At 52.4% G+C, this 24210-nt stretch overlaps 2 protein-coding genes across 5 annotated transcripts in view; one reads left to right on the top strand and one right to left on the bottom strand.

Moving 5' to 3' along the window:
• LOC140425519 (synaptotagmin-14-like) overlaps positions 1 to 24210 on the top strand; it is a 349470-nt gene that overhangs the window by 128460 nt on the left and 196800 nt on the right. The gene's annotated exons all lie outside the window — the stretch shown is intronic.
• Positions 8948 to 9718, bottom strand: LOC140425533 (claudin-4-like). Its single transcript, XM_072509938.1, has one exon. It carries the CDS (start codon positions 9578 to 9580, stop codon positions 8948 to 8950), a length of 633 nt encoding a protein of 210 aa, XP_072366039.1. The 5' UTR covers positions 9581 to 9718.

Genomic DNA, 24210 nt, shown 5'->3' with positions numbered 1-24210 from the left:
GGGTGGGCGGGAATGGTGTGCGACGCTGGGTATGGGACTGGCCTAGAGAAGGTAATGGCTAGTCGACACGGGAGGGGGGCGGGTAGCCCCCTAGTGAGGCTGATCACGTGGAACGTGAGAGGCCTGAATGGACCGATAAAAAGGGCCCGAGCGCTCGCGCATTTGAAGGGACTAAGGGCAGACGTGGTTATGCTCCAAGAGACGCACCTAAAGGTGGCGGACCAAGTTAGGCTAAGGAAAGGATGGGTGGGACAGCTGTTCCACTCAGGACTGGACGCAAAGAACAGAGGGGTGGCCATTTTGGTGGGGAAACGGGTAGCATTTGAAGCAAAGACCATCGTAGCAGATAGCGGAGGTAGATATGTAATGGTGAGTGGTAGGCTGGAGGGAATGGAGGTCGTGTTGGTTGATGTGTATGCCCCAAATTGGGACGATGCGGGATTCATGAGACGGATGCTGGGGCGTATACCTGACCTGGAGGCTGGAAATTTGATTTTAAGAGGGGACTTCAAAACGGTGCTGGACCCGGGGCTAGATAGATCCAGCTCAAGGACCGGAAGAAGGCCGGCAGCGGCCAAGGTACTTAAGGGGTTTATGGACCAAATGGGGGGAGTGGATCCATGGCGATTTCTTAGACCCAGGGCTAGGGAGTATTCCTTCTTCTCCCATGTCCATTAAGTGTACTCCCGGATAGATTTTTTTGTTTTGGGAAGGTCATTGATCTCTAGGGTGGAAGAAGCTGAATACTCAGCCGTAGCGGTTTCGGATCATGCCCCACATTGGGTGGACCTGGAAGTAGGAGAGGACAGGGAGCAGAGAACACTCTGGCGATTAGATGTGGGACTGATGGCGGATGAGGGAGTGTGTGCAAGAGTGCGGGGGTGTATTGAGAGATACCTGGAGGTCAATGACAACGGCGAGGTCCCTGTGGGAGTGGTCTGGGAAGCACTAAAAACGGTGGTCAGAGGAGAGCTGATCTCTATTGGGGCTCACAAAAGGAAAACAGAGGCCAAGGAAAGGGATAGATTACTGGGGGAGATTTTAAGGGTGGACAGGGAATTTGCAGAGACCCCGGAGGAGGAGCTGTACAGGGAGAGGAGACGACTCCAGACCGAGTTTGACCTTCTGACCACCAGAAAGGCGGAGGTACTGTGGAGGAAGGCACAGGGGAGGAGGTATGAATACGGGGAAAAGGCTAGTCGCCTGTTGGCGCACCAACTGCGAAAGAGGGCAGCAGCGAGGGAGATAGGAGGAATTAGGGATGAAAGGGGAGACACTGTGCGAAGGGCAGGAAAGATAAATGAGGTGTTTAAGACCTTCTATGAGGAACTGTATAGGTCTCAACCCCCAGAGGGAGAGGAGGGGATGCGGCAGTTCCTGGACCAATTGAGGTTCCCGAAAGTGGAGGAGCAGGAGGTGGCAGGCCTGGGGGCGCCGATTGAGGTGGACGAGGTTATTAAGGGACTGGGAAGCATGCAAGCAGGGAAGGCCCCGGGGCCAGACGGGTTCCCGGTGGAATACTACAGAAAATATGTGGACTTGTTGGCCCCGTTGATGGCGAGGACGTTCAATGAGGCCAGGGAAGGGGGGACTCTACCCCCGACGATGTCGGAGGCGACGATATCGCTAATTTTGAAGAGGGACAAAGATCCGTTGCAGTGCGGGTCCTATAGACCTATTTCACTATTGAACGTGGACGCCAAATTGCTGGCAAAGGTACTGGCATCGAGGATAGAGGATTGTGTCCCGGGGGTGGCGCACGAAGACCAGACAGGGTTCGTAAAAGGGAGACAACTGAATGTTAACGTGCGACGACTACTAGGGGTGATAATGATGCCCCCAGTGGAGGGGGAGGCAGAGATAATGGCGGCAATGGACGCAGAGAAGGCATTTGATAGGGTGGAGTGGGAGTATTTATGGGAAGTGTTAAGGAGGTTTGGGTTTGGGAACGGGTTTATTAGCTGGGTTAGACTTCTTTATGGGGCACCAACGGCAAGCGTAGTTACAGGTCGACATAGATCGGAGTATTTCCGATTATATAGGGGAACAAGACAGGGATGCCCGCTGTCTCCATTGTTGTTTGCATTGGCAATTGAACCTCTGGCCATAGCGTTGAGAGACTCCAGGAAATGGAGAGGGGTGATTAGAGGGGGAGAAGAACACCGAGTCTCGTTATACGCGGATGACCTATTGTTATACGTGTCGGACCCAGCGGGGGGGATGATAAAGGTTATGCGAATTTTGAGGAGGTTCGGGAAATTCTCGGGGTATAGGCTAAATATGGGGAAGAGTGAATTATTTGTGATACATCCAGGGGACCAGAGTAGAGAGATAGAAGGCTTACCGCTAAGGAAAGTGGAAAGAAACTTCCGATACCTGGGGATTCAGATCGCTAGGAGCTGGGGAACCTTGCACAGACTTAATCTGACACGGTTGGTAGAACAAATGGAGGAGGACTTCAAGAGGTGGGACATGCAGCCTTTATCGTTGGCGGGCAGGGTGCAAGCAATTAAGATGATGGTCCTCCCGAGGTTCTTATTTGTATTTCAATGTCTCCCTATATTAATCACCAGGACCTTTTTTAATAAAATAGATAGGAGCATTGCGAGCTTTGTGTGGGCAGGGTAAGTTCCGAGAGTAAGGAGAGGGTTCCTTCAGCGCAGTAGGGACAGAGGAGGACTGGCACTACCGAACTTGGGAGATTACTATTGGGCTGCCAATGTGGCAATGATACGTAGATGGATGATGGAGGGTGAGGGAGCGGCGTGGAAAAGACTGGAGAGAAAGTCCTGTAAAGGGACGAGTTTAGAGGCGCTGGTGACGGCACCGCTACCGCTCTCACCTAAAAAGTATACCACGAACCCGGTGGTGGCGGCAACACTGAACATATGGGGACAGTGGAGGCGACAGAGAGGGTTGCGGGGAGCCCTGGTGGGGTCCCCTATCAGGAACAACCATAGGTTCGCCCCAGGAAGAATGGATGGAGGATTTCAGAGCTGGTACCAGTTGGGAATTAGGAAGGTGGGAGATTTATTCATAGAGGGGACTTTTGCGAGCTTGGGAGCATTGGAGGAAAAGTATAAGTTACCCCGGGGAAATTTCTTGAGATATATGCAGGTGAGGGCGTTTACTAGACAACAGGTGAGGGAATTTCCGTTGCTCCCGACACAGGGGATACAGGACAGGGTGCTTTCAGGGGTGTGGGTCGGAGAGGGCAAGGTGTCAGAGATTTACAGAGAGATGAGGGAAGAGGTGGAGGAGTCGGTGGGAGAACTAAAGGGAAAGTGGGAAGAAGAATTAGGGGAGGAGATAGAAGAGGGTATGTGGGCTGATGCCCTAAGCAGGGTAAACTCCTCTTCCTCATGCGCCAGGCTTAGTCTGATTCAATTTAAGGTGCTACATAGAGCACACATAACGGGGGCAAGATTGAGCAGGTTCTTTGGAGTGGAGAACAAATGTGGGAGATGTGGCGGGAGCCCGGCAAACCACGCACATATGTTTTGGGCGTGCCCGGCACTTGAAGGATATTGGAAGGGAGCGACGGAAAGTCACTCCCAATAGTCAGAGGCTTTTCCCCAGGGTAGAGGGGTCAATTACTAGGGGGCATAGGTTTAAGGTGAGAGGGGCAAAGTTTAGAGTAGATGTACGAGGCAAGTTTTTTACGCAGAGGGTAGTGGGTGCCTGGAACTCACTACCGGAAGAGGTAGTGGAAGCAGGGACGATAGGGACATTTAAGGGGCATCTTGACAAATATATGAATAGGATGGGAATAGAAGGATACGGACCCAGGAAGTGTAGAAGATTGTAGTTTAGTCGGGCAGTATGGTCGGCACGGGCTTGGAGGGCCGAAGGGCCTGTTCCTGTGCTGTACATTTCTTTGTTCTTTGTTCTTTGACGGGAGTGATCTCGCAGGTGGTGAAGGCCCGGGTCAAACCAAGCTGGGGGTTAGCTCTATTTGGAGTTGCGGAAGAGCCGGGAGTGCAGGAGGTGAAAGAGGCCGATGTCGTGGCCTTTGCGTCCCTAGTAGCCCGGCGCAGGATCCTACTCATGTGGAAGGAGGCGAAACCCCCCGGACTGGAGGCCTGGGTAAATGATATGGCGGGGTTTATTAAACTGGAGCAGATAAAGTTTGCCCTGAGAGGATCGGCTCAAGGGTTCACCAGGCGGTGGCAGCCATTTCTCGACTACCTAGGGGAACGTTAGAGGGGAGATGGATGACCAGCAGCAGCAGCCCAGGGGGAAGGGGGAAGGGGGGAGGGGGGGGGTTTAGTTTAGTTTAGGCCAATAGATAATGGGGTTTTGTTACTTGTGTATTGTTAAAATTTTCTGATTTGTTTTCGTTTTGTTGGCTTTGTAAAAGGGAAAAATGTTGTTTAGAAAAATTTTTCAATAAAATATATTAAAACAAAAGCCAAACTCCGCATGTAGCCTCCGCCGTTCCCTTAAAAGCCCTGCCTCTGGGGTCTCCGCGTACCTCCTGTCGACCTGTAGTATCTCCTTTACCTGTCAGTCCGTCTCTGCCCTGTCTACCTTCTCCCTGTGGGCCCGAATCGAGATCAGCTCCCCTCTAACCACCGCCTTCAATGCTTCCCAGACTACCGCTGCCAAAATTTCCCCCGTGTCGTTGACTTCCAGGTAGTTCTGAATACATTTCCTTATCCGCCCACACACCTCTTCGTCAGCTAAAAGACCCATGTCTAATCTCCAGTGCGGGTGCTACTTACTGTCTTTACTAACGTGTAGGTCAATCCAGTGCAGGGCATGGTCTGAGATTGTGATCGCCGAGTACCCCGTGTCCACCAACCCGTCAGCAAAGCTCTGCTCAGAATAAAGAAATCAATTCGGGAGTACACTTTATGCACGTGTGAGTAGAAGGAGAACTCCTTCACCCTCAGCTGCCCAAATCTCCATGGGCCCCCCCCCCCCCCCCCCCCCCCCCCCCCCAGATCTGCTCCATGAATCCTTTTAGTTCCTTTGCCATTGCTGGCACCCTGCCCGTTTTTGAGCTTGACCAGTATAAACCAGGGTCAATAACTGTGCTGAAGTCCCCTCCCATGACCAACTTATGCGAATCCAGGTCTGGTATCTTCCCCAGCATCCTCTTTATAAACTCCACATCGTCACAATTTGGCGCATACACATTTACTAGGACCACCTGCACCCCCTCCAATTTCCCACTGACCATAATGTACCGACCTCCAACATCCGAAACTATTCTTCCTGCCTCAAACACCATCCGCTTGTTGATCAGGATCGCAACCCCTCTAGTCTTCGAGTCCAGTCCCGAGTGAAAAACCTGTCCGACCTGTCCTTTCCTTTAACTAATCTGGTCAGCTACTCTAAGGTGCGTCTCCTGCATCATTACCACGTCCGCCTTCAGTCCTTTCAAATGCGCGAACACGTGTGCCCTCTTGACCGGCCCATTTAGCCCTCGTACATTCCAGGTGATCAGCCTCCATGCCCCACCCCCCCTTTGCCGATCAGCCATCCCCATTCTTGGACCAGTCTCCAGCCTGCGCCCCACGCCTCCATTGGTCCGCCCCCAGGCAGCCTCCGCCCCCGACCTCTCTGTCCCTCAGCAACAGTCCCTCCCTCGTCAGCAGAACATTTCTCCCCCCCCCCTAGTAACAGCGCAATGTAAATCGACCCCTTTGATAAGCCTAACATCACCCCCCACTACGCTCCCATGAGCTAGCTGCCCAGCTAGCTTGGTGGCCCCCACCCCTGACGCCAGACATTCCTCCACCTATTGCTCCCCCCCCCCTGCTCATACACACATATTCAAATGACAAACAATCCCAACACAATTGCCCGACAGAAAAAAAAACGCTAAGCAAAGAAAAGATCAAGCAAGAGATCCAGCATCTAAACAAACACAACTCCATCCCCCAACAGTGCAACTGTAAACTTTAACTCACTCAGCTCTGCAACCGGCCCCAAATCAATCCAGAAGTCATTACAAATAACGTCCACAGAACGAAAAACGAGAAACTTTTTTAAGCATGAACGTTGCAGCAAAGTTTAAAAGTTCTCAGTCCGGCACCAGTCCTTTCCTTTTCGCGAAGTCCAGCGCTTCCTCAGGCGACTCGAAATAAAAGTGTTGCTCCTCGTACGTGACCCAGAGACTGGCCGGATACAGCAGTCCGAACTTCACCTTTTTCTTAAACAGGGTCAACCTGATCTGGTTAAACCCCGCTCTTCTCCTGGCCACCTCCACACTCAGGTCCTGATAGATCTGCAGGATACTGTTCTCCCGTTTACAGCTCTGTGTCTGCTTGGCCCACTGTAAAATACGCTCCTTATCCAAATGTCTGTGGAATCTCACCATCATTGCCCTCAGGGTGTCTCAAATTCGTGGCTTCCTCGCGAGTGCTCTGTGAGCCCTATCCACCTCCATGGGGTGGGAGAATGCCCCATCCCCCAGCAGCTTCTCGAACATGTCCGCTATGTATGCCCCAGCGTCCGCTCCTTCTGACCCTTCCGGGAGCCCAACGATTCTCAAGTTCTGCCGCCGGGACCTATTCTTTAGGTTCTCCAGAAGCCTTTTCTGCTGGTCTCTGAGCAACCCCACCTCCAACTCCACCCGAGTTTGATGTTCCTCCTGGTCAGCCAGCGCCTTCTCTACTTTCTGGATTGCCCGATCTTGGGTATCCAATCTAAACTCCATCCGCGCAATTGACTCTTTAATCAGGTCCAAGCAGTCCCACTTCTGCTTGGCGAAGCCCTCCTGGATAACTTGCATCAACTGCTCCGTTGTCCGCTGGGTCGACAAACCAGAGGTCCGGTCATCCACCACGATTTCTCCCACTGCAGCTTCAGCCCAAGACTTCTCTGTCCATCAATTTCTGCCTGTGCGAACCCTTCTAGTCCTCCTCTCCATGCACTGATGTGGGAATCCAATACACAATTGCCGCGATCATAGATTTTTCAAATCAAGTCCGGTAAAAAATCGGGGGGAAAGGTCCAAAAGTCCGACCCGAGCGGGAGCCACCAAATGTGCGACTTACTCCTTCTTAGCTGCCACCGGACGTCTCGAGAGCAACAGAGTTAATGGGCACAATTTAATGGCATAGTTTCTCAATGTGGGAAATGCCGTGAGCTTCCCGATACTTGGCCCAGCGAGGCCGTCATCCCTAAAAATCTTTGATTAGCCCACTTGAGGAGGCCCATGGGATTCATGCTGCAAATCATGATTCGCACGTTGATTCACCTGGACCGCGCTCGCCAGCCCCCCACTAACAAGCGACAACAGCACTTAAACCGCTCCTGCACAGCCAACCCCACTTCACTCGCAGCCAAGCTGGCATGGAGACCAGCCCCATGCTTTGGTAACACCAACCTGAGATGACTGTTGGACATGGTGGAGACCATACGGTCTCCCCTGATGGTACAGGCGGGTCAGCCACAGGACAGCCACTACTGCCTGGGAGGAAGTGTCAGCAGCCGGCAGCTTGGGGAGTGTGACTAGGAGGTCCCAGTGCCGCAAGAAAGTCAACGGCCTCCACCGGGTCTCTCAGTGTGTTCGCACAGGACCCCGTCGCACCCCTCTCACATACTCTTTTCCCCCTATAGAGCCCATCCTCCCAAGCCCCCCCCCCCTCGCGCTAACGATGCCCCCTCTGTGTCCCTGCAGGAGATGTTGGCCCACAACTGACGGGGCAGGGACCAGGTGGGTGGCGGGGTACCAAACTCAAGAGTCCTCACCCCCTACAAGGAATGGGCCCTGCAGATTACTGGGGTGGCCGAAGACAGATCGGCCACCAAAGTGGAGGTCCGCGCACGGCATAGAGGTGAGGATCCACTGGCCACCACCCAGATGAACTGTAAAATGTGAGTTGTTACTGCCATACAGACTTACCCAGCCCTCCCATTCATTGCCATTCTCTTGCAGGACCTCCAGCCGATGGCGCCGGCCCCAGCCCATCCGGGTTGCCTCCTCCGTCCGCCTCCCATGAGAACACCTCGGAGGAGAGCTCTGAGGATACAACCATACAAGTCATGGCACAACTGTCATCCCACCCTCCACCAACGCAGAGACACACACCTCAGTGGGCAACGGTAGTGGACAGGCTTCTGGGACACATTCTGGTGAGCACCACATAGTTGCAGATACACATCAGGTGGAGGAAGGAATGCCCAGGCGAGACAGCAGTCAGAGGTCTGCTAGATCCCAGAACCCAGCTGGCTCCCAGATGCTAAGCCTCTGGACCAGGTTTACCTGGAGCTAATGCTCGGTTGAAGCCGTGATATTCCGAGGGGAATGTCAGCGAAACTCCAGCAGGTCCACAGCCCACTGGAGGAGTCCCAGGGGCTACGGGTGCAGGAGATGGCGCCAGCAATTACAGAATCACAGAATACTATAGTGCAGAAGAGGCCCTTTGGCCCATCGAGTCTGCACCGACGCATGAAAGGCCCTGACCTGCCCACCTCAACCCACTTGCCAGCACTTGGCCCATAGCCTTGAATGTTATGGCATGCCAAATACTCTCTCTTTTTTTAAATACAAAAAAGAGGAAACTTTATTATAAAAAAAGATCGGCTTGTTAATGCCGGATGGGATCATTCAGTGGATACCAATTGCGGCAAAATATCCGATTTTCGTGTTACATTCACAACACAATCCTCACAAACTTTACCTGAAGCAACATAGGTGTTTTTAATGAGAAAACCCAAAGTCGTTTTCCTATTTTAAAAACAGTAAAATATCGATATGCAGGATATAACATTCCGCCAAACTTTAGAATTAGTTTTCATTTAACATTCCGCCAAAATTTAGAATTAGTTTTCATTTAACGGAATAAACCCGTTTGAAACGCACTATAGTTTTAAAAAAATCAATGATATAACGCCATGCTCGAAAGAGCTCCTCGCAGGCCGAAATGCACTTGACAAACTAAGAATAAAGTCACTTTTCCCCCCCCAAAAAAGCATCCACCGGAATTTTAGTTCAAACATAGTTCTTGCTTGGATCTGTAGATCTTGCCGTGGAATACTTTGCCTTGTAGTTATTTTCATCTTTGGGAGGGCAGGAACAGCAGAGCAGAGCCCCTCCAAGGATCAGCAGACCCGAGGTTCCCCAACCGATGTACAAAGAAGCTCCAAGTTCTCTCCTCTGGGCGTCCGTCACCAGCGGGTTGTAAAAATCCTTGATGATGGTGTTTGCTGACCAGGACACTGGAATCAGGGTCAAAACTCCAGCCAGGATGAAGATCATTCTCGATACGATTGTGATTTTGGCTTTAGTCGCCTCGTCTTCTATGCAGTTGGTGCATTTACCTTCAACAATGGAGATGAGGATGCCCAGGATCCCTACCACGATGGCAATAACGGTCAGAGCTCTGGAAGCCTGCAGATCTTGGGAGGGGGCTAACAGGGAGTTGTACACCTTACATTGCATCTGCCCAGTGCTCTGAATGATGCAGTTCATCCAGAGACCTTCCGAAATGATCTGCGCCACCACAAAGTTGTGTCCGATGAAAGCGGCCACTCTCCACATGGGGAGGACGCAGGTTATGGTGGCTTCCAGCCAGCCGAACACACTCAGGGAGATGCCCAGAATCTGGAGTCCCATTGATGCCATTCTCAGTTACTATTCAGCAAACTGCAGGAGACAAACGTTCAAGTTGGTGTCTTGGTCAGGAGTGAGTGCTGTGCAACAAACACCATTCCAAATACTCATCCAGGTACTTTTTAAAGGATATGAGGCATCCCAACTCTATCACCCTCCCAGGCAGTGCATTCCAGACGGTCAACACTCTCTGGGTTAAAGGTTTCCCTCAAATCCCCCCTAAACCTCCCACCCCTCCCTTTGAACTTGTGTCCCCTCATGACTGACCCTTCAGATAAGGGGAACAGCTGCTCCCTATCTGCCCTGTCCATACCCCTCATAATCTTGTGCATCTCAATCAGGTCACCCCTCAGTCTTCTCTGCTCCAGAGAAAACAACCCAAGTCTATCCAACCTCTCTTTCTAACTTAAATGTTTCATCCCAGGCAACATTCTGGTGAGTCTTCTCTGCAGTCCATCCAGCACAATTGCATCCTTCCTATTATGTGACAACCAGAATTGCACACAGTACTCCAGCTGTGGCCTCACCAAAGTTCTGTACAGCTCCATCATGACCTCCTTGCTTTTGTAATCTATGCCCCGATTGATAAAAGCGAGTGTCCCATATGCCCGTTTCATTGCGCCATATTGCGCCAGCAATTACAGAATCACAGAATACTATAGTGCAGAAGAGGCCCTTTGGCCCATCGAGTCTGCACCGACGCATGAAAGGCCCTGACCTGCCCACCTCAACCCACTTGCCAGCACTTGGCCCATAGCCTTGAATGTTATGGCATGCCAAATACTCTCTCTTTTTTTAAATACAAAAAAGAGGAAACTTTATTATAAAAAAAGATCGGCTTGTTAATGCCGGATGGGATCATTCAGTGGATACCAATTGCGGCAAAATATCCGATTTTCGTGTTACATTCACAACACAATCCTCACAAACTTTACCTGAAGCAACATAGGTGTTTTTAATGAGAAAACCCAAAGTCGTTTTCCTATTTTAAAAACAGTAAAATATCGATATGCAGGATATAACATTCCGCCAAACTTTAGAATTAGTTTTCATTTAACATTCCGCCAAAATTTAGAATTAGTTTTCATTTAACGGAATAAACCCGTTTGAAACGCACTATAGTTTTAAAAAAATCAATGATATAACGCCATGCTCCATCATGACCTCCTTGCTTTTGTAATCTATGCCCCGATTGATAAAAGCGAGTGTCCCATATGCCCGTTTCACCTCTATTAACCCACTTTTCTGCCTTCAGAGATCTATGGACAAACAAGCCAAGGTCCCTTTGTTCTTCGGAACCTCCCAGTGTCAGACCTTTCATAGTATACTTCCTTGTCAAATTACTCCTTCCAAAGTGTATCACCTCATACTTTTCAAGGTTACTTTCCATCTGCTACTTATCCATCCATTTGATCATCCCGTCTATATCTTCCTGTAACCCAAGGCACTCAGCCTCACTGTTATAACTACCTGGCCAATCTTTGTGTCAACTGCAAACTTACTGATCCTACCATCCATATACTCATCTATGTCATTTATATAAATGACAAACAATAGGGGCTGGTTTAGCACAGTGCTAAATCGTGGCTTTGAAAGCAGACCAAGGCAGGCCAGCAGCACGGCTCAATTCCCGTACCAGCCTCCCCGAATAGGCGCCGGAATGTGACGACTGGGGGCTTTTCACAATAACTTCATTTGAAGCCTACTTGTGACAATAAGCGATTTTCATTTTCAATAGGACGCCCAGCACGGGTCCCGGTGGTATACCACTGGTCACTGGCTTCCAGACACTAAAGCAGCCGCCTATCATCACCCTCTGTCTCCTACCACTAAGCCAACTATGAATCCACCTTATCAAATCACCCTGTATCCCATGTGCATTTGCCTTCTTATTACGTCTCCCATATGGGACTTTGCCGAAATCCATGTAAACTACATCAGCAACACTACCCTCATCTACACACTTGGTTACATGCTCAAAAATGCAATCAAATTTGTTAGGCATGACCTCCCTCTGACAAAGCCATGCTGACTTTTCCTGATTAAACCTTGCCTGTCCAAGTGGAGATAGATTCTCTCCTTCAGAATCTTCTCCAGTATTTTCCCAACCGCTGATGTGACACTCACTGGTCTATGGTTCCTTTGTTTGTCTCTACAACCTTTCTTAAATAGTGGGACCACATTAGCTGTTCTCCAATCCTCTGACACCTCCCCCATGGCCAGAGGAATAAAACATTTGGGTCATAGCCCTGGCAATCTCCTCCCTCGCCTCCCACAGCATCCTGGGACACAATTCTTTTGGACCTGGCGATTTGTCCATTTTTAAGCCTGCCAATATCTCCAATCCCTTGTCACTCCCTGTGACAATTTGCTCAAGAACCTCACAATCTCTCTCCCCGAGTTCCTTAACCAACTCCTTGTTCTCTTGGGTGAAGACAGATGTGAAATATTCGTTCAACACCCTACCAATGTCCTCTGGTTCCATCCATAAATTTCCCTTCCCCATGGTCCTTAACGGGCCCTACTCTTTCACTGGTTATCCTCTTCCCATTGATATACTTATGTATCTTGGGGATTTTCCCTACTTTTACCAGCCAGAGCTTTCTCATATCACCTCTTTGCTCTCCTAATTGATTTCTTAAGCTCTATCCTGCATTTTCTATACTCCACTAATGCCTCTGCAGACTTGCTCCCCTTATACTTGTTAAAAGCCTCTCTTTTCCTTCTCATGTATCCTGAATGTCTCTGGTCATCTATGGTTCTCTGAGTTTGTTACACCTTCCTATTACCCTAGAGGGAACATATTGGGCCTCTACCCTCGCCATCCTTTGTTGGAACCTCTACATATTGAGCTAAGAAGTTCTCCCTATATACATTTTACGAACTCTACTCCATCTAAACCCTGAACATGATGTTTTACATTGTTTTCTTCCTTTTGCGACCTTCAGGTTAACTTTGCACAGCCAATGGTAGTGATAGTGTCGCTATTTTATGATCCTATGCAGTTCCGCCATGCAAATCCACCTTTTTCTTTACAATCTTTAAACCCAGTTACTTTTAAGAAAGGTAAAATCACCTAATACAATTACCCTCTTATTATTTTTACACCCCTCTGCAAATTGCACACATATTTGCTCCTCAATATCCCGCTGACTATCTGGGGGTCTATAATAACCACCTCGCAAAGTAGCTGTCCCTTTTTTATTCCTAAACTCTACCTACAAAACTTCATTTGATGTCCCCTCCAAGATATCATCTCTCCTTACTGCAGTAACTGCCTCCTTAACTAATAATGCAATGCCTCATCCTCCTTTACCCCCTCCTCTGTCTTGCCTGAAGATTCTATATGACGGGATGGTGAGCTACCCATCCTGCCCCCCATTTAACCATGTCTCTGTGATAGTAATTATATCATAATTACACATGTCAATCATCGCCCTTAACTTATCCAAGGCCAACACTGTTAGGGTGGTGACCACAGTAGAGAGACTGGTGCATGATATCAGCAGCATGAGTGGAGGTGTCCAAGGTGTGGCTCAGTCAGTGACGGCCATGACTGAGGGCCTCGGTAGAATGTCAGACTTGCTGGGGGTGTGACTCATTATCAGGTGGACCTTGATGAGGCGCTGCGGGACATGTCCCAGTCTCAGATGGCAATAGCTGAGGCACTACAGAGCATGTCCCAGTTACTGAGGAGCATTGCTGAGGGCATCGACAGCATGCTGCAGACATTGGGGAGCCGCCAGAACTGACAGAGCCAGATGACACGGGGGAAGCCGGGGCTTGACCAGCTGCCCCTCTGTCCGAAGAGGGGAACCACAGGGCCCTATGGGCACTAACCGAGAGGAGGGGACACTGGATGCCAACTTGGACTCACCCAACGGAGTTGCGATGGTGGCCACATGCTCCTGCCGAGTTCCACCCGTTTGACAAAGCAGTGTCTCACAGCCAGCACCCGGTACAGTGCGGCACGGTGGGACATGTGCTGCCAGCAAGTGCGCCGGGGCCCTCCGGCTCCAGAGCCCCCAGAGGACACCGCTGGGGGAATCAAAGGCCACGGGACGTGGTAAGCAGCTCAGCAGACAGGCAGGGGTCAGATTAGGGCATAGATTGAGGAATACCAGCACTCAGCTCTCTGCGGGTTATCATCGCACCTCCTGCCCGCGACAGTGACCCGCTGACAGTGCTGTCACACTCCCATCACCCTGGGTTGTTGTTACGCAGACCCTGGGAGGGAGGGAAATGGCGGGGAGGGGGGATGGGGGAGAGAGGGGGATGGTGAAGGGGGGGCTGCAGAGGGATGGAGGTATGGGGCGCAGGAAGGGGGGGTGGGGAAAGGAGGAAAGACGGACGAGGCCATGTCCTATGTGAAGCAGACAAGGATGAAGGCCTCCCTGCCCCTCTGGGCCTGTCGAACTCTCGCCGTTGCCCGCTTTCCTGAAGCCTCCGGCCGGTCCTGTGGGTCCTCCCGGGCTCGTCCTCCAGTCGTTCCTGATCCGGCCCCTCCTCAACCTCATCCACTACCTCCTCCTCAGAGGTGGCCACATATTCCTCCTCCTCCACCTCCAGTACGTCGTCCCACTGCTGTTCCAAGTTGTGGAGGGCACAGCAGACCACCACAAAGCAGGCAACCCTTTGGGAAGTGTACTGGAGAGCACCACCAGAGTGGTCGAGGCATTGGAATCGCATCTTTAGCACTCCGATGCACCGCTCAATGACAGACTGGGTGGCCTCATGGGCCTCGTTGTATCGCGTCTCCGCATCGGTCACTGGCCTCCGTACTGGCGTCATTAGCCAGGTCCCCAGCGGGTACCCCTTATCCCCAAGAGCAACCGGCCATTCTGGGTTGGTCCTCGAAGAGACCAGGGATGTCCGACTGCCTCAGGATGTAGCTGTCGTGCACACTCCCTGAGAAGTGTGCACATACGTGCATGATCCTCATCTGGTGGTCGCACACGAGTTGGATGTTCAGGGATTGGAACCCCTTCCTATTGATGTAGGGCACTTCCATACAGCCCAGTAAGCGCAGGGCGATATCCGTGTCAAATATGACCCCCTGGATCTGGGCCATCCCGTCAATGATGGAGAATCTTGTTGGACCTGGTTCATGTCAAAGTTTATATAGTTTGCTGCCAGGGCTAACAGGGCATCTGTTACGCAAGCATTTGTGGGCTGTCGCTTGTGAGTTGCCACGCCAGTCCCCGCTCGAGCCCTGGAATGATCCTGAGGCATAGCAGTAGAGGGCTGCAGTGACCTTGATGGCCACCAGGAGCGGGTACCTCCTCCTCCACATGGTGCCAAGTCTGCAAGGACGTGGCACAGGTGCCGCACCGTCTCCTTGTTGAGGCAAAACCTCCTGCGTAACACGTTTGTTTGAAAGACCAGTGACGCTTGTACTCCTTGGGCCATCGTGGGCCTCCCCCTCTGGGTCCCTCCCTGGCCTGATGGGTGGCCAGGTCCTCCAGGTCCTCGGGGTGTGGGTCGGTGCCCAGCACAGAGGCTGCTGCCTTGAGACTTTGTCGACGCTGCTGCCCCTGCCTTTACCGGCATCTGGCCGCCTGGCAGCACCACTAAGGCAAGATCCACGGGCTCCAAAATATCGTCCATACCATTCAATATCTGTAAGGAATTGGGAGAGGGTGAGAGACTCACAACCAGTGATATCTTCCACTCCGGGACCCTTCAGTCGTTCCACCCCACCCGGCACACTCTGCCCATGAAGCCCTGGCCACAGTGGGGGCCCTGCTCACCGGATCCCTGACCCTGCACCCCAGATACTCGCACATAATGTTCCTGGACCAGCCGTGATAATGTCCCCGGTGCAGGGGCCCAGCACCTCGATGCTTGGGTGTTGGCTGCTGTGTCCGTGGTGTTGGTTCCTGCAGTGTTCAGACACAGTGTCCAGACATCATGGATTGGGATGCTAGGCGATAACCCCCATATGCTACATGGCTCACCTGCCCACGGAGATCCACTTGGGAACAGTGAGCTGTGAGGTGCTCACTTAACTACGATTGCCAATTCCCTATTACCAATAGACTTCAGCCATGCGGCCAGAGGATGCCCCCGGAATGGGTACACATGTTACGGGGATTGGCATGGTGGACCCGCGGGTGATTAGACCAACCCCCCCTCAGCTGACACCATGGGTCGCCTCCACACCTCATGGTAGCCCACCCGACCGAGGCTATCCCCCCCGGTTGTTCCCCCACCCCCTCCGAGCACCAGCCTCATTGTCTGTGAGCGAAGATGGCTATTCACCGCTTTGGTTTCCCACAGCAGCTCTTCTGCCAGCGGCACTTTTTAAAAAGGAGTACTAATCGGCGCCAACGTGACCACTTGCTGCGGATGTCGTTAGATCACGGGAGGCCGTTAGATAAGGGGCTGCTCCTGTTAATTGTATGGAGATGGGGCTTAAGTGGTGATTATTGGTTTCTTGCCATGCTACGGTGAGATCCCGATTTCGCCTAGGGGAGTGACCCAATTAGATCGCGAATGGATCGGCGCACGGTGCGGTTCTCGTTTTTGGCCTCTCCCGCTATTTAAAAAAAAAAATGTTTTTATTCTCCTTTTTCATATTTTCTTCAAAATCTACCCCCACCAATAAACAGTAAACGGTAACGGTACAATGTCAAACCCCTTATTAACAACAATGACCCCATCCTCACACCAACCCCCACACAACAGCCCGCATGACAATATAAGCACCAAATTTTTAAAAAGGAAGCAGGACTCCCCCATGGTCACCATTAACCTATATAGTCCACCCCCGCACCCCCCCCCCCCCCCCAAGCTAATATTCAAAGCCATCCAATCCCCGAAAGTGTACAATGAATGACACCCATGAATTGTAAACCCTCCCCATCCCCCCCCTCCCAGATTCCTCCCCTCCACTTCCCCTCCAAAACACCTCACCCAGTATCGTTCCCATCCCCCAACTTTTCACCCCGGCTAGGCTCATCAAAACCTGTTCTGCCAGGCTCTGATGGCCGCAGTCCCTCCCCCCACCTCACTCCCGTTCACTGGCCGGCTTAAACCATCCAGTGTGGAGGCCCCCGCCTGGGTCTCCTTCCCCCCTGCCCGGTCCCAGGAAAACAAAGACATCCCCTTTAACACACAACACCAGCATAAATACACAAGCCTCAAAGAACCATCATTGCAAAGGAAAGTCCCAACTCTTACCTTGACAGCGTTGACTCATTTAGCACATACATCAACATGCAGTGAAAAGATAAAGCTACTTACAGCTACATACTCTCCAACCAACGCCCTACCCTCAGTACAAGACCAGTCCTCAGTCCCATTTCTCAATTCTGCCACAGCCCTTCTGCCTTCGCAAACACCTCTGGCGCTTCCACCGTCTCAAAATCAAAATCTTTGGATTTGTAGGTCACCCTCAACTTAGCTGGATACACTATGACGCACCGCACCTTGCTGTTATACAGTGCCATCTTCACTCGGCTGAAGGCCGCCCACCTCCTCACCAACTCCACCGTAAAGTCCTGGTATATGCATATACCAACTCCAGCCCACTGCACCTCCCGCTTCTGCTTTGCCCAGCACACCACCTTCTCCTTCACGCGGTACCTATGGAATCAAATAGTCACCACTCTTGGCGGCTCACTCGCCTTTGGTATAGGCCTCCCCGACCTATGAGCCCAATCCAGTTCATATCGAGAGGGATCTTCCCCCTCCCCCAATAGCTCCGCCAACATCGTGGCAAAATATTCAGACGGCCTGGGGCCTTCCAACCCTTCAGACAGACCCACGATCCTCAGATTTTGCCGCATGGATCTGTTTTCCAGGTCTTCCATTTTAGTTCGCAGATCCTTGTTGGTCTATACCACCCTCCGCAGCACCTTCCCCATCGAAGCGAGTTGATCACTGTGTTGCGATAATGCCTCTTCCACTTCCTTCAGTGTCTCACCCTGCTCCCGCACCTCAGCCACTGCACTCGATACCGCCGCCCTCACCGGGGTAATGGCCTCCTGCACCAGCACTTTCAATACCGCCTCCACCTCCTTCCTCATCGCTTCCATGTGTTTTTGAACTGTTTTTCAAGTTTCACGGCCATCGACTCTGTCACCCTTTCTGCCGTGAGCAGTGCGGCCTCACCCGGCGCCCCAGCCTCCGCCTTCCTTCCAGTTCCTAAGCCGACCTTTCCACCCACCGGTGGACCTTCATTAGCCCCCTTTTTCACGGCCGTTTTTCTTTGAGATTTGGACATCTCTCTACTCTATGCCTTCCTACCCTTGCTTAATCAAAAGTTGCTCCTGGGAGGGGCCATCAACACTCCGAAATATCAGTTCTCGGGCGGGAGCCCTCCAACGTGTGGCTTCCTCCTACCCGCCGCCATCGGAAGTCCCTCTCCCGCTATTTAACAACCTTGTCGCGCTCTTGCTTAAACACAACGCGGCCATTAAACCACGTCCAATGTTTTAAGTCCATATGAATCTTCTGGGTTGAAGAGAGGTAAAAATGTGATGGAGTTTATACTGTCAAAGAAGGATTGGAACAGGTAGAGCAAAATAGAAGGTCTGGGATGGGTGAGAGCTAACTAGAGATTTGACAAAGATATCATGGACACAAGACAAAGGAAATGCTAATGGTAGTGTTAGAGACTAAAGAACTAAATGCGGGCAGCACGGTAGCATTGTGGATAGCACAATTGCTTCACAGCTCCAGGGTCCCAGGTTCGATTCCGGCTTGGGTCACTGTCTGTGAGGAGTTTGCACATCCTCCCCGTGTGTGCGTGGGTTTCCTCCGGGTGCTCCGGTTTCCTCTCACAGTCCAAAGATGTGCGGGTTAGGTGGATTGGCCATGATAAATTGCCCTTAGTGTCCAAAATTGCCCTTAGTGTTGGGTGGGGTTACTGGATTATGGGGATAGGGTGGAGGTGTTGACCTTGGGTAGGGTGCTCTTTCCAAGAGCCAGTGCAGACTCGATGGGCCGAATGGCCTCCTTCTGCACTGTAAATTCTATGAATAAATAGTTGCATAAAGGTAAGATAGCAGAATGAATTAATATTAAAATAATTAGCACTCTGTGAAATAAAATCTAAAAGTTGCAGATGGTCTAGTGGGGAGGGAGTTGTGGGGAAGAAAAGCTAAAAAGAAGATTGAAAGGGAGCAGAGAGTTCATGGTCTGAAATTGTTGATCTCTTAAGTCCAGAAGGGTATAAAGGGCCTAACTAGAAGATGAGGTGCTATTCCTCCAGCCTGCATTGGACTTATTGGAGCATTGCAGCAGTCCAAGGAGAGAAATGTGGACATGAAATCACTTCAGTGAGTTGAAATTGAAAGCGACAGGAAGGTTGATGTCGTGCTTGCAGACTAAGCGAAGATGTTCTGCAAAGTGGTCACCCAGTCCCCATTTAGTCTCCCCAATGTAGAGGAAACTGCATTGTGAACAGCAAATACACTGGACTAAATTAAAGGAGGTGGAAGTAAATTGTTGCTTCACCTGAAAGCAAGTTTGGATGGTGACTAAGGAGGAGGTAAAGTGCCTTCTCCAATTGTCTGGGAAGGTTCTGTGGGAATGTGTAAAGAGTTGGGGATGATGGAGGAGCGGACCAGGGTGTCACAGAGTGAACAGTCCCTATGGAATTCTGACAGGGGAGTTGAGAGGAAGATATGTTTGGTGGTGGCGACTTCCGGTTGCGGCGATGCGGAGCTAAGCCGCACATTTCGGCAGCTCCCGCTAGAACGGACTTTTGGGCTCTCTGGAGGAGCCCCAATGGAAATCTTTTGACCGATTCCCGTGTGGGAAGGTGAAAGCAAGGTCCCCCTTCCGTCGTGTATGGAGAGGACCAGAAGTGGAGTGGCAGAAAAAGAGGCTTTGGAGCAGCGGCAGAAACGAGGGGGGAAAAAGAAGATGGCGGAGGGCGGAGATCGAGCAGCATGGGGGCCAGACCAGCAGGAGTTTCTCAGGTGCTGCGTGGAGGAGCTTAAAAAGGAGGTGCTGGCGCCAATGCTGATGGCGATCGAGGGGCTGAAGGAGACCCAGAAGGCCCAGGAGATAGAGCTCCGAGAGGTGAGGGTCAAAACCAACGAGGACGAGATCTTGGGCCTGGCGGTGAAGATGGAGGCGCACGAGGCGCTGCAAAAGAGGTGGGCCGAGAGATTCGAGGTCCTGGAGAACAGGTCGAGGAGGAAGAATCTCTGGATTCTGGGTCTCCCTGAAGGGGTGGAGGGGGCCGATGCCGGGGCGTATGTGAGCACGATGCTCCATTCGCTGATGGGTGCGGAGGCCTCTCCGAGCCCCCAGGAGCTAGAAGGGGCTCACCGGTTCCTGGCGAGGAGACCCAAGGCCGGCGAGCCGCCAAGGGCGATAGTGGCGAGGTTCCATTGTTTCGCGGACAAAGAGAGTGTCCTGAGATGGGCCAAGAAAGAGCGGAGCAGTAGATGGGAGAATGCGGTGATCCGAGTCTACCAGGAATGGAGCACGGAGGTGGCAAAGAGGAGAGCTGGCTTCAACCGGTCCAAGGCGGTGCTGCATTAAAAGAGGGTGACATTCGGAATGCTGCAGCCAGCGCGACTGTGGGTCACGTATCAGGATCGACACCACTATTTTGAAACGCCAGAAGAGGGTGGACCTTTATCCAAACGGAAAAATTGGACTCGAACTGAGGGTCTGTGGTTGTGGGGGAGATGTTGACTGTATACAGGGTTGTAAATATGGGTAAACACGGGTGGGACGATGGATGGGGATGGGGGAAGAGTTTTGATGGGGAGACTGTGAGGAATGTGGGCGCCGGTGCTGGAGGGAGGTGAGACCCAGGGATGGGGGAATAGGGATAAGGCCGCAACAGGAGCTGCGCCACAGGGGGCGGGGCTGGCTCAGGAAAGCACGGGCTTTTTCCTGCGTTAGGGAGGGGCGGGAGGGGGGGTGAAAATAGGGTTGCTGCTGCATTGGCCGAGGGGGAACTGAAAACGGAAGAGGTGGTCGGGGCAGGGGCTCCCTGTCTGGGGGACTGGAGGGTGCGGGAGGCGCGAGCACGGGACTGGCCTAAAATAGGAAATGGCTAGTCGGCAGTGGGGGGTAGGTAGCTCCCCAATCTGGCTGATCACGTGGAATGTGAGGGGCCTAAATGGGCCGGTTAAGAGGGCCCGAGTGTTCGCGCACTTAAAAGGGACTGAAGGCAGACGTGGTCATGCTTCAGGAGACACATCTGAAGGTGGCAGATCAGGTCAGGCTAAAAAAGGGATGGGTAGGCCAGGTATTCCATTCGGGGCTGGATGCGAAGAATAGAGGGGTGGCAATACTGGTGGGGAAGCGGGTGTCGTTTGAGGCCAAGAACATAGTAGCGGACGGTGGAGGTCGATACGTGATGGTGAGCGGTAGGTTGCAGGGGACGTAGGTGGTATTGGTAAATGTATACGCCCCAAACTGGGACGATGCTGGATTCATGAAGAGTATGTTGGGGCGTATTCTGGACCTGGAGGTAGGAAGTTTGATAATGGGTGGGGATTTCAACACGGTGTTGGACCCAGCACTGGATCGCTCCAGATCTAGGACCGGAAAGAGGCCGGCTGCAGCCAATGTGCTTAGGGGGTTTATGGACCAGATGGGGGGAGTAGATCCGTGGAGATTTGCCAGGCCTTTGGCCAGAGAATTTTCTTTTTTCTCCCATGTACACAAGGCCTACTCCCGGATAGATTTTTTTGTTCTGGCCAGGGCATTGATCCCGAAAGTGGAGGGAACGGAGTACTCGGCCATAGCCATTTCAGACCACGCCCCGCACTGGGTGGAACTAGAGTTGGGGGAGGAGAGGGACCAACGCCCGCTGTGGCCGTTGGAAGTGGGACTGCTGGCAGACGAGGAAGTGTGTGGGAGGGTGCGGGGGTGTATTGAAAGGTATTTGGAGGCCACCGACAACTGGGAGGTGCAGGTGGGAGTAGTATGGGAGGCGCTGAAGGCAGTGGTCAGGGGAGAGTTAACCTGCATCAGGGCTCATAGGGAGAAGAGAGAGGGCAGGGAAAGGGAGAGGTTAGTGGGGGAGACTTTAAGAATGGACAGGAGATATGCAGAGGCCCCTGATGAGGGACTACTCGGAGAGGCGAAGTCTCCAGACGGAGTTTGACCTGTTGACCACAGGGAAGGCAGAGGCACAGTGGAGGAAGGCACAGGGGGCGACGTATGAGTATGGGGAGAAGGCGAGCCGGATGCTGGCACATCAGCTCCGTAAGAGGATGGCAACGAGGGAGGTAGGTGGAGTCAAGGATGGAAGGGGATCTATGGTGCGGTGTTGGTGAAAGTAAATGAGGCATTCAAGGCCTTCTATGAGGAGCTGTACAGATCCCAGCCCCCAGTGGGAAAAGAGGGGATGCGACGATTCCTGGACCAACTGAGGTTCCCGAGGGTGGAGGAGCAGGAGGTGGCTGGTTTGGGGGCGCCAATTGGGTTGGAGGAGCTGATTAGAGGACTGGGGAGCATGCAGGCAGGGAAGACCGCGGGACCGGATGGATTCCTGGTAGAGTTCTATAGGAAGTATGTAGACCTGTTAGCCCCGTTGCTGGTGAGGGACTTTCAATGAGGCAAGGGAGGGGGGACCCTGCCCCCGACAATGTCGGAGGCGATGATCTCTTTGATCCTGAAGCGGGATAAGGACCCACTGCAATGTGGGTCGTACAGGCCGATCTCGCTCCTCAACGTAGATGCTAAGTTGCTGGCAAAAGTGCTGGCTACGAGGATCGAGGACTGTGTCCCGGGGGTGATTCACAAGGACCAGACGGGATTTGTCAAGGGCAGGAAGCTAAACACCAATGTGCGGAGGCTCCTAAATGTGATTATGATGCCATTGGCGGAGGGAGAGGCAGAGATAGTGGCGGCTATGGACGCGGAGAAGGCCTTTGACCGAGTAGAGTGGGAGTATCTCTGGGCAGTGTTGCGGAGGTTTGGGTTCGGGGGAGGGTTTATTAGCTGGGTTAAGCTCCTATATAGAGCCCCGGTGGCGAGTGTGGTTATGAATCGGCGGAGGTCGGAGTACTTTTGGCTGTATCGAGGGATGAGGCAGGGGTGCCCCCTGTCCCCCCTGTTGTTTGCATTAGCAATTGAACCTTTGGCCATGACATTAAGGGAGTCCAGGAAATGGAGAGGGGTGGTCCGAGGGCGAGAGGAGCATCGAGTGTCGCTGTACGCAGACGACCTGTTGCTGTATGTGACGGATCCAGTGGAGGGGATGGTGGAGGTCATGCAGATTCTAAGGGAGTTTGGGGACTTTCGGGCTATCAGCTTAATGTAGGGAAAAGTGAGCTCTTTGTGGTGCATCCAGGGGACCAGGGAAGAGGGATAGACGACCTACCGTTGAGGAGGGCGGAAAGGAGCTTTCGATACTTGGGGATCCAGGTAGCTAGGAGCTGGGGGGCCCTGCACAAACTTAATATGACGCGGCTGGTGGAACAGATGGAAGAGGACTTCAAACGATGGGACATGTATGGGCATCACGGTAGCATTGTGGATAGCACAATTGCTTCACAGCTCCAGGGTCCCAGGTTCGATTCCGACTTGGGTCACTGTCTGTGTGGAGTCTGCACATCCTCCCCGTGTGTGCGTGGGTTTCCTCCGGGTGCTCCGGTTTCCTCCCACAGTCCAAAGATGTGCAGGTTAGGTGGATTGGCCATGATAAATTGCCCTTAGTGTCCAAAATTGCCCTTAATGTTGGGTGGGGTTACTGGGTTATGGGGATAGGGTGGAGGTGTTGACCTTGGGTAGGGTGCTCTTTCCAAGAGCCGGTGCAGACTCGATGGGCCGAATGGCCTCCTTCTGCACTGTAAATTCTATGATAATCTATGATGTTGCCACTCTCGCTAGCGGGCAGAGTACAGTCGATTAAAATGGTGGTCCTCCCGAGGTTTCTTTTTGTATTCCAGTGCCTTCCAATTGTGATCACTAAGGCCTTTTGTAAGAGGGTAGGCAGGAGCATTATGGGTTTTGTGTGGGCAAACGAGACACCGAGGGTAAGGAGGGGGTTCCTGGCGCGTAGTAGAGATAGAGGAGGGCTGGCGTTGCCGAATCTGGGTGGCTACTACTGGGCAGACAACATGGCGATGATCCGTAAGTGGGTGATGGAGAGAGAGGGGGCGGCATGGAAGAGGTTGGAGATGGCGTCCTGCAAAGGAACGAGCCTGGGGGCGTTGGTGACGGCACTGCTGCCGCTCTCGCCGACAAGGTACACCACGAGTCCGGTGGTGGCGGCAACGCTAAAGATCTGGGGGCAGTGGAGACGACACAGGGGTACGATGGGAGCCTCGGTGTGGTCCCCCGATCAGAGATAACCATCAGTTTGTCCCAGGAAGGATGGACGGGGGGGGGTTTCAGAGCTGCCATCGGGCAGGGATTAGAAGAATGGGGGACCTGTTCATTGATGGGACGTTTGCGAGTCTAGGGGCGCTGGAGGAGACGTTTCGGCTACCCCCGGGAAACGCTTTCGGGTACATGCAAGTGAGGGCGTTTGTGAGGCGACAGGTGAGGGAATTCCCGTTGCTCCCGCCACAGGGTATTCAGGACAGGGTGATTTCGGGTGTATGGGTCGGAGAGGGCAATGTGTCGGCAATATACCAGGAGATGAAAGAAGAGGGGGAGGCTTTGGTAGAGGAGCTGAAGGGTAAATGGGAGGAGGAGCTGGGGGAGGAGATTGAAGA

Source organism: Scyliorhinus torazame, chromosome 1 (genome assembly GCF_047496885.1).
Source record: "Scyliorhinus torazame isolate Kashiwa2021f chromosome 1, sScyTor2.1, whole genome shotgun sequence".
NCBI lineage: Eukaryota > Metazoa > Chordata > Chondrichthyes > Carcharhiniformes > Scyliorhinidae > Scyliorhinus > Scyliorhinus torazame.
This window is presented reverse-complemented; position numbering and strand designations above follow the sequence as displayed.

Coding starts and splice junctions, on each gene's coding strand:
- LOC140425533 (XM_072509938.1), bottom strand. CDS start 9,580: ATGGCATCAATGGGACTCCAGATTCTGGGCATCTCCCTGAGTGTGTTC.